This window comes from Spea bombifrons, chromosome 10, assembly GCF_027358695.1.
Source record: "Spea bombifrons isolate aSpeBom1 chromosome 10, aSpeBom1.2.pri, whole genome shotgun sequence".
NCBI classification, from domain to species: Eukaryota; Metazoa; Chordata; class Amphibia; order Anura; family Pelobatidae; genus Spea; species Spea bombifrons.
This window is the reverse complement of record NC_071096.1, coordinates 7,840,721-7,858,692: the sequence shown is the minus strand read 5'-3', so window position 1 is coordinate 7,858,692 and position 17,972 is coordinate 7,840,721. Positions and strand designations below refer to the sequence as shown.

Sequence of the window (17,972 nt, the reverse complement as noted above, 5' to 3'; positions counted from 1 at the left end):
CTTTGAAACGCTAGCCAACGTAAATAAGGTTTCTCCTACGTGTGTAAACATTTCCATACCATCACGGAATGTCAGATCGTTCTAATTACATTGCCGTTTGGAGCAGGTTGGAGGAAATCATTTTTTTTATCTGCAGATTCTCTTACGTTGGCTTCCTGCTGACTTTCGGAGCAGGAGAATGTTTTTAGATGTAGCAGGAAGTTCAAATACAATCCACTCCTTCCACCCCACTGGATATATACATGTATCAGTGGATACGCGAGTTGACTGTTAAAGTACCTTGGAATTATGTATTGTCTCGACGTGCCTCATTACCTCTTGTTTCTGTAACTCCAAATTGCTATGTGATGTTCTACTTATTATATCTATTATATCCATTATTACCCATTGGACAGCGCAGCGGAATATCATGGCGCCATATAAATCAATAAATAAAATATTTAATAAAACCTCCGTCAAAAGGCATTATTTGCGAAACTGGTGCAAAATGTCTGATACGGAAAAATAAATAAAATGTTGAAATATTATTCACTACAAAAATAGTTTGCAAGTCAGACATAAAAGAGAATAAGGATATAGGGATGAGTGGTGAGTAAAACTTAATTTTTAAGGTTATCCCGAGCTTCTCCACTATATATTCACAGCGCGATCCCAATTCAGCCTCAAGAACGTACACCAGAATTCAACAAATAGAGTAAAACTGCTTATAATGCCATAAAGCACTGCAAATATACATTCAAAAAGTAACTTTGCACTAAAATATTCGTCTATAAAAGTAAAGATTATACAGCATTTGCACAATTAGAAAGAGATAAATTCCCCTATAAGCATACTTTGCATGAAAATTGTTTTTGTAGTGTATATTTCTATGATGAAAATTTTTTGCACATAACTACTTTTAAAAAAAAAAAAAAAAAAAGATTTTTGTGGGTATTTTTAGTTATTTTTTTGGGCTCACATAAGGAAAAGCTAACTTAGCGAATGTAATCTCTTAGTTAATGTAATCATTTAAAGGTGGAATGGCGAAAAAGGTAGGCTGTGTTCTAGAACCATAGGAAGAAGAAAAAAGGTAGAAACACTCATCAATCGATCAAAAGTAAAGGATTTCATGATAGACAAGTTACAGACTGTACAACTGACATTCAGTCTTGGAATAGGGATATAAATCTATGATCGTCCCGGAGGGAGCGCCACATGGTCCAGTTTTTCCCAATCAGTATTGGCTGCTTGAAGCAGCCAATCCCTGGTGAGAAAGCACAGTCACTGAAATTAAAATGAAAGAGGGTCTCATTAGACCCTCTGGAATGATTGCAGAAGCCAGCACTGGATCTGGCTGTCGATGAGTATAGCGTGCGCGGTGGAAAGCAGAAGATGTGAAAGCATCAGCGCTGCGGGGAGAAAAAGAGGCAAATGTGCTCTTCTGAATCTCTGTATTTGCGATGGTGGGTGGGTGGGGGGTCAAGAACTTAAAGCCTGCATTTGGGCATCATACATATATGATGGCTGAAGTGTCCATTCAATGGAAACCAATGCGGGTCCTAACATATAGTTAACCTGTTTATATGGTAGGATCCATACTAGGCTTTAATCAGATTTTAACAGCACCAGCAAAGAACAAATGGTTAAAAATATAGCCATGAGAGTATTGAAAAGCTCCCAAGTTCAACAAGGTCACGTAAAAAGTCTTGGTATTTAAAGGCGTTCCACCTTGGCAAATGCCGGGACTTGCGATACATCTTATGTCTCTGAAAGGCTTCAAATTAAGTCGGCTGGTTACACGCTATCTGTTTGCACTAAATTATCCAAACTAAATGCCGCTTGGCTACTTTTCAAACAATCGCTGTTCCGTGGACTAAAACCAAACTTCTAAGGCATGTAAATATTTTTAAGTCTTTTTTTTTTATGTGAAGACTTTTTATGAGAGTTAAGTTATGTGTTTAAATAAGACATTAACAAGCAGAATAATGACTTTTTCTGCTATTCCGAAAAAAACGGGGCAAAAAAAATAAAGCTTTTAGAATTCTAACAATCGCTATACTTGAACGTGTTGGTTTAAAGGTCTTTCTGGCAGGAAACGTGTTAAACGGAATCTCCTTGACACTCTTTCTAGGTTACTCAAGCGCTGGTTTAATTACATGATTTATTTGCATCAGAGATAACCTTGATAAGGGCCTGTATGGTTGGCCACAGATCAAATCGGTTCTGGAAGTCAACAGATCTACACGCTTTAATACAGGGAACACGCTGCGAACGTTCCGTGAGGTTACTTTATACTAAAATAATGAATAAACCAACAATACCCGGCAAGGAATTAGTACATCCTTACAATATGTTTAGGAGTAACCAATCTCTTATGTTTTCCATGTTCCTTGAGGTCCAGGGGCATTATGGTGGATGTGGGACACTGCCATTTTTAAGGACATTTACGTTCTTTTGGTTAAAAAGGGAATCATGGCCAAGCTTATCCTCGGAGCCTGAAACCAGTAGAGAATGTATCGGGTGCATTCATATTGTATCTATATGTGTAACCTGGTGGGGCTACCTTCCAGAAGAAATAATTGGCCTTCAAGGAAAGACACATATAATACTGACCAACCTTGTGGTCAGAGCTTTACCAAGAGTTTTTATTGGACTCGAAATATTCGTGAATAAAATATTTTGACGCAGTATAATGCATCTTATTGCCCCTAATTTATAAACAATAGCATGTTGTCTATATATTGTTATAACTTCACGGCTGTAGAACCCCAAAATGCCTAGAAAAGAGGGGCATCAGGTGATGAAAGAGATCAGGGGGAATTGGGTCTCAAAGAGGAGTGTTTGGGAATTACAGACTTTTGAGAAATTGAATTTCTTTGACATTTTCAGTGCATGGATCTCGACAACTCCTTCCTGAGGCTAGTTACTGTAACTTTCCAGGGTATGGAGGACGTGACTGGCCTTGGTGAGTTTCCATTGTGGAAAGCAGCCGAGTTAGCCTTTGAGACCCTTTAAAAAAAAACAAAATAATACCCAGAAGAGTTATCAGCCGGCTCCGCCTGAGAGTTGACCATTTTGTTTAATCTCACATACCTGGCTTCTAATACAAAACACATACATATAAATAGCAAGAAGTCCAAGGACTTGGGTGCATCAAACCACTTCAAAAGATAAGAGAAGAAAGAAGGAAGCACATCAGTTAGGTAGAAGCAGGCACCGATGGACTGGCTTCCCTACCAAAGGTTAAATGGGTGAGGTATATAAAGCCTACCATCTTTCTTGACTTGACAGGTGAGCTTATAAGCTTTGGCTACGATACAGTACCAAAGCCTCATGTTTATTTGAAGTATTGTAGGCTTGGATGTCAGCGCTGCTAATTGTCATTGATAGGCAGTTACCATAAAATCTGGGAAAAAAAGCTTCTTAAATGTTACTTTGTTGCTTTTATGCAAATAAACCATCAGATGAAAGAATAAAAAGGACAGATCTCCTAAAACGTGTTGCTTAACCTCCTAAGGAGCGCAGTTAATGTTTTGTCTGAGCGGGACAGCATCTTTAAACATGCTTAGTCTGTAAAAATGCTTTACAAATGACATAATTCCGTCATTCAGGACACAAAGCATTGATAGAGTCCTGTCAATTAGACTAATTAACCGACACAGATTGTTCTAAGGGTTTCTGTGATCTTTGGTATCCAACCACCGCAAACATGTTCTATCCCGGCTTGATTGGCAGAGGAAATCCTGCAATTATTCCAGAGGTGTTGATGGTCGCTGCCTGCCGTGCCCTAACAAGGAGCAGGAAGCGCGCTATATAAACAGCGGCTTTCATGTCCTGAAGGACTTCAATTGAGAGTGTTGGGTTTTGGTTGTACGCTACGGTCTGGAATAGCCTTTAAATAAATGGCGTCATCAAGTCATGTTCTTAATATCGGCGTCTTTGAGAAGTACAGCGACCAGGGCAACCCAACATTAGTTTTCAGGACACTAAACAAGAGCTGGACTGCGACTTCATAAAGATTCACGGCCAGATAGTAAATTGTGCTCCTTCAATTAGATATTGGTGTCTTCCTGGAAAGAAAAGACACTTACCGAGCTGCCACACCTGCAGCTCATTAACCAGGCACCATGCATAATCCAGCCATGGGCCGCACTTATGCCATCAGGCAGCAGCTGGCTTTAAAGTGCCAGGTCCACCTCGTCATCGCCAGGTCCCCCCTGTTGAAGACCGTAAGTAGTGATAGAGACAAAGCACGGTGGCAGCTCGTACGCATGGGCAACATACTGCTCTACAAAGCCTAGCCCATGGTCCACTCATTGTCACAGGAAGAAGCATTTACGTTATTCCTCCGCTATCTGGAATAGTAAAAAGTGTTTCCCAAAAAGATCACGGAACCAGTAAAAGAAATTTGAAATGGCAAACGTATGCAGGCATACAGAATCAATTCGCATAGTACAGGGCTGGCAAAATTATAATAAATTAATAGCCTTGTCCAAAAAAAAATAAAAAATAGAATACTCAACATGTCCATTTCTTTCACCGTGCAAAAATTGCGTCATGTTATGTTACTTGAACTCACTCCATTGTATACATACCCTGGAAGCGGAGAGAGTAGGATATGTGAGAGGATTTTTAACACATCAAGGGGTATAAAAGGATAGACGGATTTTCCGGCTAAGGTTCCAAAACAAAAAAGTGTGTGACGTCGGAGCCGTCGCCTTGGAGGAAGTGTGATAAAAGTTTCTCCTCTGGAAGAGCAGCAGATGCACTTTAGTGAAAAGAGAAATTTCAGAAACAGAACTGAAAAAAATTCAGCCAAGACCTAAATTTAGACGAGAGGAAATCATGACGGCGATAATAGGGCTAGATGATGAACGCACTTACCAGCCTCAGTGATAGAGCGGATTTAAGCACAAAATCCCATTTACGTTATAAACAGCAAAACTAAATTAAAACAAAAAAAAGGCCACAGTTTTTCGGAAAGTCTAAATTGCTTCCTTTGGTTTCAAATTAAAAATGCAAAAAAAGGAGTGGTTTATTCACTAAACGGAGAGTTGTCAGAAGAATTATGGTTTCCACTCCTTCACTTCGCTATTCATCATGATGAGCCTAGCAAACTCGAGAGCTTTAAGGGCTGAGCTGGCCCTGGATAATGTATCACTCAATGGATGAGGAGATACTCACTGATTTAACTACTGAATAATAAATCCCGCCGGTACCCCGGACACGGCGGACGGAATGATCATTCTTTCACATCAACAATAACATTTGGGGTATAAACTGTTTTACTCGAGGTTACCAACCAATTCTGAGCGAGAGAATGAATAGTGTTCACCTTGACTGCCTTTTCAGCTGTAGCTCTTGGAAAACATACAATTGTATCGGACTAAATACAGGTCGGGACAAATACATTCCAACTTTACTTCAAGTCTGACCCTGACTTTTGTTTCTGCTTATCGCAAAACTTAAAACGGACTGGAAATTGCATTTGTTTCGAAATGAAAGGAAAAATCGGTCTCTGAGGGGCCCGATGAACGTGGTATCCACGTAAATAAACGGTCGCCCATTGTCCTTAAGGGGTTAAAACTCAATCATGTAATACAAAATCTATAGCTTCCTAAAAATAGGTAAATGGCTATACGGAAATCACAATGAGGGTCGCGTTAATCGACTGGCCACCCAGCTCCAAAACATCTAAACAATTAGGTTTTGTGACAGCGTTAACCGGTTACAATTCCGATTTGTAGAGCACCACGTGAGTGATTTAATCCGACCCCAGGTAACGTCTCCCGCATACGCATCAAATGATGTCAAGGCTAATTTAAAATCAAAATGAGCAAATAATGCTCTAAACGGTTCTTTCCTTCGGCGAAGGCACTTCAAGAGGCGTGAACTGAATGTTTTATTTAATGGGGCAACGATTAACCAAACTCAGCTGGGAATTATTCTGTAATGCTGGGATTTATGAGAGTCGGGTCTTTCAAATAACCAATTTTATGATGTGTTATAAGGGGTTAAACCTGAAGTACAGCGATAACCCTGCGTAAGGCATAGTTCAATCAGCGAGATGACTTTCAAGAAATCCTATAAACGTAACTAATGAATAGTTGTGAGTTGATACAGTTTTCTCCTCTCCAAATTTTTATTTTATTTTTTTTACTGTACTAATTTGTTAAATAATATTTTAGTCGGATGCAGTCGGGGAGAATATTACGCCCCACGCTGCACCTCATAAAACGAACAAAAAGCCATAAATTGCGGCAGAAAACGCGTCCCTTCACGTATGTCTCATAAAACTTTGCACCCCGTTCCCTGACCTCTCCGCAGGTCGACTGACAGGGAAGGCGTGAGGTCGGAGGAAACACTCGCTCAGCATTCTCATGCGCAAGCAAAGCTATTTCCAGTCAGGGCCACGCGCAGCCATGTTGGGGGTTTTATAGGCTTTTCAGGAACTAAAGTAGAAACTGTTCAATTTCTGATAATTAAACAAAATGTAAAAATAATAACACTATTTAGGTTTGCGGTAATGGCGCTGAAGCATTGTCGTTATTAATCTACCAGCAAAGCAAGATGGCCGCCTCCATTACCCGAGCATACATCATATTAACATTATACAGTTAAATGTGAGAAGACTATGTACACGTTAGTCTCAGAGCCACATCTTGATTGATATGTTGTCATGCCAATTATATTACTGCTAGATTTGCATTCATTTCTTGAAACTTCATATATTTTAATCAGAATTTGATATAAAATCACGGTATTAAACTGGTCGAGGCAACGCTATGAGGATTATATACAAGAGTAGGATGACCAAGTGGCCTTTAATGCAAAGATAGGATAAAAGCGAGGAAAAGTGAAAGAAGAGAGACAAAAAATAGCGAAAAAAGGAGACAGGAGAAAAAAAAAAAAAAAAGAGAAAAAAAGAAAGACCAACAGAGAGATAGAGAAGGAATTATTCAGGAAAGGAATAATTGTCACGTATACACTATTTGTTTTGCTGCTTAATATTGCAAATTCATCAGAAATAATTGTCTAAAACATATAAAAAGACAATATCCATGAAAAAACTGTCAAGAATAAATATTAATTAACGTGTAGCGAAGGCAAAGGGTAAATCTTTAGGGGACCTTGTGAAATGCATCGGCACTTAAACCATGCTTGTATTCATCATTAGTGGCGTTAACCCTTTTATTGCCCATGAGACTCATCCCCCACCTGGTATTTATGATAGCTCCGGAGGGAAACCTTAAATTTCTATCACCCGCTAGCCGGGAGACGAGGCCTTCGAGTCATAAAGTGTTTTCTTCTCTTGGGTTTCTTGACTTTTGTTCCATAAACATTTGGCCGGAGAAGTCTGGTCTGGCAGCACAGAGTATCTAATGAAGTTTCCACTAATAGTAAATAAACACTTTGTAAGTGGATTTATCAAACACAGCGTGTCCTTTCACAGTAACAAACGGAGCCGAGCCAAAAAAAAACTCTTTTATTGACTTTATCCAGGAGTCTCTATTCACCACCAGTTTCTCCTGCAAAGGAGGGCCACCTTAGTCCCGAATAACTAAATCTACGCAGCGTACAGGGCCGACTCAGACCTTCTCAGATGCAACACGAGAACGTTTCACTTTCCCGAGAGGGTGGCAGATAAATGGAACAGCCTCCCAGGAGAAGTGGTAGAGGTTAATACAGTGAGGGAATTTAAACAAGCATGGGACAGGCGTACGGCTCCTGAGACCGACGACTGATTAAGGTTTGAGTCTTTACATCAGGAGAAATGAGCAGACGAGATGGGGCCGAACGGGTCCAGCCCTTTCATAAAGCAGAATTCTTATTCTGGTAAATTAATACGCAGACGCACAGTTTGGTAAATAAAGCCCACAGCGGATTACAGCGGGGTAAATACTGTTTCTCCACAGCCTGAAAACCAAAACTCCACTAATCTTATTATAACACAGCACTGCGCAGGCATAAACAAAAGAGAAAAGTTACAATATAAGAAAAATATAGGCTTATGTTGAAATATTACGACACAAACGCAGCATTGCCAACCGGCGCCACCATGTATAGCGCCATCTTAAGGATGGGCTGTGTCATACCCGACGTCAAGCCTCATATTCAGGGTGTATAAGATAATAGAGCAATATTTATCAATAAAGTACGCACTCTATTGCTAATTACACCTAACGTAACATACGGTGGAAGCGTTAACACCAATTTTTTTGCTTTTTCACCCAAAAACGGGACAGCTTTGGTGGCATCAATAACTTTATTTGTTTACGATTTACTTACAGTTTTGACAGACATTCCGAGTACGAATTTCACATAACCTTACGCTGCTCAAGACCCCTGTTGGGTTTTATCTCACGTAATGCATGAAATCGTACAGCCCTAGAGGACATTATCTAAATAATAATACATATATTTATTATATCTACTGGAAAAATGGTGAAAATGTCTCTTATGCTATAAAACGTATTCAGCAAAATTAAAATTATGATTCATAGGTTGTCAGAAGACAATTTGTTTTTTTTAGAGGGTCTGGGGCAGCCTCCCAGCAGAAGTGGTAGAGGGTAATATAGCGATGGGATTGAAACACACATAAGGATAGGAATAAGCCTCCTGAATTTAAGACGAGGCCAACGACTGATTAAGGTCTCTACATTAAGGCTAGATGGTCCAAATGCCGTAAAATTTTATATTTCAGTTTTTCCCATCTTATTTTTTTCTTGGGGAGGGCGTAAAAGACCCCTTTTCACCATTTTTAGTCTCTGAGGTACTCGGTGGCAAAAATAGAAAACAAAAGCGGATACTCACACCGTGAAGTGGTAGACGAAGCACTTCCATCCTGTAGGTCGCTCTAAAAAGTTATAAACTCTCCCCTGTACGTTGGAGCGGGTGAGCAGCGGTCGCCGGACGCTGTATATCGAGACCCTCGGATCCAGGTTCACAGCCGGCCGCGGGGACTCGGTGTTAATGAGAACATCGCGTTTGAGCTCGAAAGTTGTGTCGTTGCGTTCCTGAGATTGCTGCCCGTTGCTGTTAAACGCCTGGGGGGGTAAGTTGATGGGCTCGTAGTGCGCGTTGGCCGCGTTTTCATTCATTTCCAGCGGCGTCTGCTTATTCCGAAGGTTCTTTTTGGACGATACGAGCTTAATCTTCCAGTTCCTCGGTTCTGACTTTGGAGAGGTTGACATTGGGAATAAAGCAAACGACCCCCCCTTTCCCCTCACTCAGCAGCTTTCAAGTGGCATGAACAAAACACAAAGAGAGCCGCAGACCTCGCTGGATCCTCCGCTCGCCGTCGGCTCGCCAACTTCTTAATTCTGGATAAGAAACAGTTTGAAACAAAATTCGGGTTAGTAACAAAACACGAGTTGAGGTCCTGCCCACATCTACTCCCTCCCGATGACTGCTTTAAGAAGGGAGGGATCTGCAGCACAAGGTTAACAGCGGCAGCCCTTTCCTATACCTCTCCGAACGCAGCATTCACACCAGAGACCGGGGGCCGATCTGCTAAGCGATGCGACTTCACGCTCTCCTCCCCGCAACCCGTTTGTTTGGCACGCTTTGCTTTCTTAAAGCCACCTTTTCTCTCTGGTTTTATTTTTACTAAAGCAGCGTGTGAATGAATGAAAGGAATGGAAAATACGGATACGTTTCATTCACAGAAAGAACTTCTACGCTGAGCAAGAAACATAGAACTTGACGGCAGAACGGGTCTATTCGGACCATCTGGTCTGCCCGTTTTTCTGATGGCAAACCTTAATAAGTCGTTGGTCTTGAGCCATATGCACATCCCACGCATGTTTAAATTCCCTCACTGTATTAGCCTCTACCCCTTCTGCTGGGAGGCTGTTCCACTTATCTACCACCCTCTCAGTACAGTTAAACGTCTTTACGTCCCACCTAAGCCTCCGACCCTCTGGTTTTAGATAACGACCTCCTGTTCTAACATTTCTCCTCCTTTGAAATAAACTTCCCTCCTGTCCTTTGTTGAATCCCTTTACGTATTTAACCGTTTCTATCACATCCCCCCATCTCTCTCGTCTCTCCTCCAAGCCGGACACAGTGAGATCCCTCGGTCTTTCCTGATCAGCTACTTAATTGCCTGTAATGTTTCTCAAATGTCTACTTTCACATATGGAGAGAAGAAGAAGAAAGAACTTAAACCTTAAGAAAGCCAAGTCTGTGGCTAGTAAATAACCCCCCTCGGGGCAGAGTACATTCCTTTCTGTTTTGATGTAAACTAGAAAAAAGAAAAAGGAGTCCATGAGCCCCGGGGTATAGACATATTTAGAAAAGTGTGTTACATTATCTGCCCTTGGCAATTATGTCACAGAATCTGGAATTTCTGATTGGTTGGATCTAGTTATTGGTACTATAACTCCCATCACTCCTGATGAAGCCTTAAGGTGAAACGTGTGGTTGATTTTTCTTTTAGGTTCCAATTTCTTGTTTCTGTAATTAACATTATTATGCAATGCGCATATGTCCTGTTTACTCATTGTACAGCGCTACGGAATATGATGGCGCCGCATAAATAAATAATAATAATGGCAATGTGGCCCCAGAGATGTAGAATTTTTTTTTTTTTCTGTTTAACTTCTTTCACGCCCTATCTGGAGATGAAATCCAAGTTCTGGAGAGAAGAGGGTAGAAGTAATAGAGGGGAGAATGTCACAATGAACAGGCAAATCCGAGAGGCACCTGCTTCACGTTTTTTATTCTTAAAGAACAAAAGAGTGTATTGTAAAATGATATCCAAAAAAAAAAGGTGACGCGCGATAATCCGTGCGGAATGTGTAGTGCCAGCCCTCAATCCTTATATATATATATATATATATATATATATATATATATATATATATATATATATGGGGGGGGGGGGTATTGAAAGAAAAAAAACCAAGCCCAGACGGCAAAATGACTACGTTTTGCCTGTTGAACAGTATATATTTTTTAAACAGACCAAAACCGTATTCATGTTTACAGCGCCACCTTGTGGCCGCATAGCCAGCAACAGCATAGTATCTGCACGCTATAAAAGGGGAGAATTGTGTAAAAATACTGAACATAAAGGGAAAGTAACAAAAAACATAATTTGTGTGCACATAAAATGGGAATTTTATTTTTAACTTTTATTTTTTTATGTATTAGTAATGATATTTATATATTTTTTTTCAGATAACAAAGTCCTATTTGAAGTGTGTGGGGGGGGGGGGGGCAATATAAATACTAACAATAGCCTGTCCACAAAAGGCCACAATAGTGATTGAAAAGCAAGTCAGTTCCTTAAACCCATTAAAAACAATGCATTGTGGGCCCGTACACGGGCTTTGTCATTAAGGGGCTGCCAATTGTTTTGATAATCCCAATCCAGGTAAATAAAGGGAACAATCATGAATAATATCAAATCAATCAATCAAAGCCCCCCCCCCCTGTGACATATACATAAAGACCTGTACATATACACACAGGAGGCTGTTTGCCTTGGGGGGGGTCTGCAGACAGCAGGAGAGGCGGAAGATTAAGGTTGGAGTCTTTATAGGAGGGTAAAAACGGGCGACTAGACGGGGGTGAATGGGTCTGATCCGCCATCAAATTCTATGTTACCTTCTGAACGCCCCCTCGGTTCTGTGTGCTTTAAGTTACCCCTCGGTATTTAAAGAATTTAGGGTATCTCATTGTATCACTGCGATGTGCATCCCATAAATGCTGAACTAATGCATATTGTATTAGCATATACCACATCTGATGGGAGGCCATTCCACTTATCCAGCACCCTCTCAGTAGAGTAAAACTTCCTTACATCCATCTAAGCCTCTGACCCTCTAGTTTTAGATCATGGCCTGTTGTTCTAATACTTCTCCGCCATCAAAATAAAACTTTCCTCCCGTAAATCCCCTTTACATATTTAAATGTTTCAATCACATTCTACAGAGATTTGCCCAGATTGTCACATATCGGTGTTTGTCAACTCGATACTTACTGAGAAGAGAAAAGGTTAGTATGTTGCTATAACAAAAATAACACTTTTTTGTTTATACGATTGCTTTGGTCCAAGATATACTGAATTCAAACGGGAACTTAAAATCGCAACGTAAGGATGCCAGAGAGTATTTGGTGAAGTTTTACAGAATTTCATTATTAATCCTATTATATACATACCTTAATATAACATACAATATACCTGCCTAATATAACATACACTATACATACACTATACCTGCCTAATATAACATACACTATACCTGCCTAATATAACATACACTATACCTGCCGAATAGAACATACACTTTACATACCTAATATAACATACAATATACCTACCTAATATAACATACAATATACCTGCCTAATATAACATACACTATACATACACTATACCTGCCTAATATAACATACACTTTACATACCTAATATAACATACACTATACCTGCCTAATATAACATACGCTATACATACACTATACCTGCCTAATATAACATACACTATACATACACTATACCTGCCTAATATAACATACACTATACCTGCCTAATATAACATACACTTTACATACCTAATATAACATACACTTTACATACCTAATATAACATACACTATACCTGCCTAATATAACATACGCTATACATACACTATACCTGCCTAATATAACATACACTATACATACACTACACCTGCCTAATATAACATACACTATACATACACTATACCTGCCTAATATAACATACACTATACCTGCCGAATAGAACATACACTTTACATACCTAATATAACATACTCTATACCTGCCTAACATACACTATACATACCTAATATTACATACTCTATACCTGCCTAATATAACATACACTACACCTGCCTAATATAACATACACTATACCTGCCTAATATAACATACACTATACATACACTATACCTGCCTAATATAACATACACTATACCTGCCGAATAGAACATACACTTTACATACCTAATATAACATACTCTATACCTGCCTAACATACACTATACATACCTAATATTACATACTCTATACCTGCCTAATATAACATACACTACACCTGCCTAATATAACATACACTACACCTGCCTAATATAACATACTCTATACATACACTACACCTGCCTAATATAACATACTCTATACCTGCCTAATATAACATACTCTATACATACACTACACCTGCCTAATATAACATACACTATACATACACTACACCTGCCTAATATAACATACACTACACCTGCCTAATATAACATACTCTATACATACACTACACCTGCCTAATATAACATACACTATACCTGCCTAATATAACATACTCTATACATACACTACACCTGCCTAATATAACATACACTATACATACACTACACCTGCCTAATATAACATACACTACACCTGCCTAATATAACATACTCTATACATACACTACACCTGCCTAATATAACATACACTATACCTGCCTAATATAACATACTCTATACATACACTACACCTGCCTAATATAACATACACTATACATACACTACACCTGCCTAATATAACATACACTATACATACACTATACCTGCCTAATATAACATACACTATACATTCAATAAGAACTTACGAGCTTTGTGAAGCGCTGCGGAAATTGTCGGCGCTATTTAAGTAAAAGAAGATAATAAAAGCGCCACCGGTTTGCTCCGGATACATTATGATGCTAACCAACCGAAGGGAGTCTAGTTTCCACGGTGCTATGTAAAAGCATTATTTTATCCTGTAGATTGTAAGCTTGCGAGCCAAGCCCTCTCTCTTTACCTAACGTATGGGTTCGTCTAAGTCTGTCGGTTCTGCTTTCGTCGGACCCTTTGAACGCACGGACTGTAAGCAGCGCTGAGGAAATTGTTGGCGCTATATAAATAAAAGATAATAATAATAACAATATAATAATAATAATAATAATAATAATGATGATCACACGGAAGCAAACCGAGCAACGCAATTGCAGCGCTTCCGACCTACGACTCCTGCTCTATAACCCGTTCCGTTAAAGGCTTCTGGGACCTAAGGGGTTAAAGTGACATCCTGATTATTGTTTGAAAACAAACAAGCAAACATTTCCTGTATCTATACCGTGCGTTAGAGCCACGGCAGCCTTACAGCGGCACCCCGGGCCAGATCTGCTAAACGGGGCTACCGTCTGCCTGTCTGCCTGTCTGTCTGCCTGTCTGTCTGCCTGCCTGTCTGCCTGCCTGACCTGGGCACGCGGTCTCGGAGGTTCCTCGGCCCAAACATCTCACCTGCTTCCCCGGCGTGTCTCTGGAGCTCCTTGAAGACGACTGTGACCCTTACAGAGGAAAGCGTTCTAGGAAGCCGTAACATTTCCTTTTGGATGCCATGTAAACTTTAAGCCACCAGCCACCCGGCACTTCCTACTTCATTTCACTGCCTTTCTCTCTCCCTCCCAGCTGGGGCAGAAAAAAAAAAAAAGAAAAAAATGACTTTCTTACCTTAAATTGAAAGTTTAATTGCTGAGAGGCTTCTTAAAGGTACAGTGCCCTTTTATGTTGTAATAAAGGGATTTTTTGTATGTGTGTGTGTAATACAGGAAGCTTGACAATTAACACAAAAGGCTCTCCTGGCAGCCATGAAACATTTTGTAACCTGAGACTGCTTCTTAAAAAAAAAAAAAAGCCTCCCCATTTTCTTCTGATCCCTGCATGATTAACTATTCACCCGCCGGCTTGCAGAAAACCCTCCAATCAGATTGAGCGCTCACAGATTTAACAAATGCACCTTTTTTTAAAAAAAAATAAAAAATCTGACTTTTTCATCTGAATAATACAGGCAGGTTTTTTTTTTTTTTTTATTGAGCCGACCTGGAGACTCTTGAAATATTAACCCTTTAACAGCACATCGTGAAGATTCTAAGTAGTGATTCGCCAAATGTGTTACCCAAATGAGCAGTCCCCATGGAAACCGTAGCACGTCATTATTTAAAGATTCACTTTAAGTGAGTCACCTGCGTTCAAGCAGGGAGATCAACCGTAACATACTGGGAGGGAAAGAACTAATTAGCAGTCTTATATATGATCAGAGCAGGGGAGAATATTAAGGAGTCAGTTCTAGACTGTATGACCCTGAGAATCTACCCCTGAGATTGGCGCAAAAACCCTGAGGGTTTCTAAGTCTGGCGCCATATTTAAGACCACAAACATCACAAGGTTGATCCAAAAGGAGATTGGTCACTCTTGTTCGAAGAGCTTACAATTGTACTGTAACGTTTTCAGCTCTACTTATTGTTATTTGTAATCAGATGAATTTTTTAGGTCGTGTTATATCGGATTATTCGTGAATTGCCGCGGGGCAGCAGGGTCTCCAAGCTCACGCCAGACTACCTGGGCTGACCCGGGCCGGAGGACGAGCTGGGCGTCCATACAGAGAGACGTAGAGAACTTGGTCCTGAAAAGGGAAAGTGGTTTGACCTGCTTCACTCACTTTTAACCTGGCGGTCTAAGAACTCCTCCGGCGGCTTCTTTTAATTAAACCAGCGAGTGAATTTTATATACTGACCGTGTTTGTCAAGGAACGGCCACCATAAAAACCCAAGAGTCTAAATCCTATCGGATGTGGTTGGTGGACAATCAATAGGCGAGAAGCCAGCGGTGTGCTGAGGAAGGTGCACGGGTTGCAGGACGTCCATGCGCTGCTACGATACAGGCGCAGGGCCGGTTGGGGCAATCGGTGATCTCCTCCGCAAGTTGTCCCAGGCCTGTACCCAAGACAGTGCAGTTCTTTCGCCCATGCGCAGCTCGCTGGCTTCTCGGGCTGGTGTTTGATGCTTTATCCCGGCGCTCGGAGACCAAGGGTAGCGTAAGTGAGGACATGCAGTCTATTCAGAGACAGGCACAGACTTCCACTAGGTCACCAGGGAGTACAAGGTTAGTTCATATACCGCAGAAAGGGGTTTATTCACTAAAGGGAGAGTTGTGTTGTCAACCCTTTGGGGTCTATTAACCAAAGGCCGCGTTGTGGGGGAATTGCAGTCTACAGGACCCAAGGTGCCGCTGGAGTGCCAGTATCAGTATGTATGTGGCTTTACTGGCCCACCGGGCATCTGCCCAGATGGCCAGCTGGGGGTTTCTCTGCCCCGGCACCACGCTTGCCGATCACTCTTCTCCGACCTGCTCTATTTAATTTCAAAAGAGATCCAACATGGTCACAAAGCGAAGGGTCCCGAGATAGCTCTTCTGGTAAGGTGGGCTTGTGGTTCTGTCCCCTTCCATCTTCAGACCTCCCCACACCCCCCCCATTGCCAGCGAACCTCATCCATGCATCACAGACTCCCGTCTTGCACCCCAAAGAAAGGAAACGACGTACCCAACAAAAAAATCTTTTAATTGAATCATCACGTGCCACAAGTCTTTCGTACAAAACATACTTTAAACATATCAAATCGGAAACATCAGAAAGTGTAACATTTGTCGTCAGAAGTCTTTACAATGCAGTCAAAAATCCGAATGAACCAACATCCGATACAGCAGAAGACGGACGAGGACCTGTGATTACCGGAATTCCGCCGAACGCCATTTAACCCATTCTCTTGAGTCTTTGGCGTCCCGACGGAATTTAAACGCCACTTTGGAAACACGGGCTTTCGGTGAAGTATTAGCCGTAAAAATTGGTAATTCTTTTTTATAAATATTAAGAGGTAGTTGTGCTTAAGCAAGCGAGAAGATTTCCAGAATAAAACGAAATGTTCATCCGTCAGATGCTTAGAGGAAGGGGCTAGATTTTCCGGGGATTAATCCTCGTTCCAGTGTCAGGAGGAGTTTGTTTCCACTCCATCTATAAATTTTAAGGCAAAAGGGCTATGTTTTGAGAATTATAATTTTTTTGCTATTTAATCATTATTTTTTTTCCCAGATGTTATATATAGAAATATTAAATCAGGGCCTATTGTCCCGAAGCCCCATATAACTGTCAGTATTTAACCATTACCATAGTAACTTATTAAAAATAATAAAAAAAATAATAATGAAAAATGAAGGATATAATGAAGCCCTAATATGAGAGTAGATTTAAAGCTATAGGACAGGGGCAGTTCTGCTACATGTCCATGTTCAGAATGTCAGAATATCGCACCGTGACCGGGCAGTAAGGCATTCTACGCAACACATTCTTTTTATACCTCCAATTCAATTTAGGCTACAGCCCGCTCCACGGGAAGAACGGGGCGACGCTAGTAACGGTGTTTGCCATGGTGCCACAGTTAAGACACTGGTCCTATCTTAAGTGTTCAGCAGGCTTTCGCTTACTTAGAAGCCGATATTTACCAAGGTAACGAGCAACACGCCCGTAATAAGAGGTAGGAGGGGATTTTAATCATTGAAGTTGTGTATTTAATAATAGCCCCTGCATGCAGATTTATCACCGCAGTTTGAAGTCACTGATTTGCATATGAGACAGGGGAAGCTAGAAAAAGGGCAAGGGTGTGCAAATAGCCATTTGCACGCCTGCCCCGTGTTCTCTACAGAGAATGTTAATCGTTAATGCGATGACAGGTTCCTTTTTTTAAAAAAATTATACATTTAGCAAAATTTAAGGATTACGACGTTATGGAATCCAGTCTGGTCACGCACATTTACTCAACGCTCCAATTCTTTGTAACCAGCTTAGTGTTAGTATAACTAGCGAGTGTTTTAACTACCAGTAATATGCTCTAGAGCGGAAGCTAAAGGTTACATGGTTCCCCACTTCACAAATTACATATTACTAGTTAACCTGTAAAAGAAATTATATATATATATATATATATATTCTCCAATGTCCAATACAAAATGCAAAGGTGCGGTTCCACCTACTCTGCCTCTAAATGCAGACAGACTTATTCCTTGTGCTGTTTGTTGAATGCCCAAATGCTTCCCACTTCTTCCATCCATCATTTTTCAGGGAATGCTTAAGTGTCACGTGACAGCAAAGCTGACACGGATAGATGGT

The 17,972-nt window shown here is 40.6% G+C and overlaps 1 protein-coding gene across 2 annotated transcripts in view; it reads right to left on the bottom strand.

The window, feature by feature from the left end:
• Positions 1 to 14,643, bottom strand: part of KCNQ1 (potassium voltage-gated channel subfamily Q member 1) — a 38,225-nt gene extending 23,582 nt beyond the window's left edge. The window contains exons 1-2 of one of the 2 annotated variants that reach the window (XM_053448905.1): positions 14,483 to 14,643; positions 8,794 to 9,302 (exon numbers count right to left, since the gene is read on the bottom strand). In XM_053448905.1, coding sequence (XP_053304880.1) covers positions 8,794 to 9,173 — 380 coding nt within the window. In that variant the 5' untranslated portion in view covers positions 9,174 to 9,302; positions 14,483 to 14,643. Of the gene's footprint in view, positions 1 to 8,793; positions 9,534 to 14,482 lie in introns of those variants that run through there. The other variant, XM_053448904.1, reaches the window with a different exon arrangement.
• Positions 14,644 to 17,972: the final 3,329 nt, after the last annotated feature.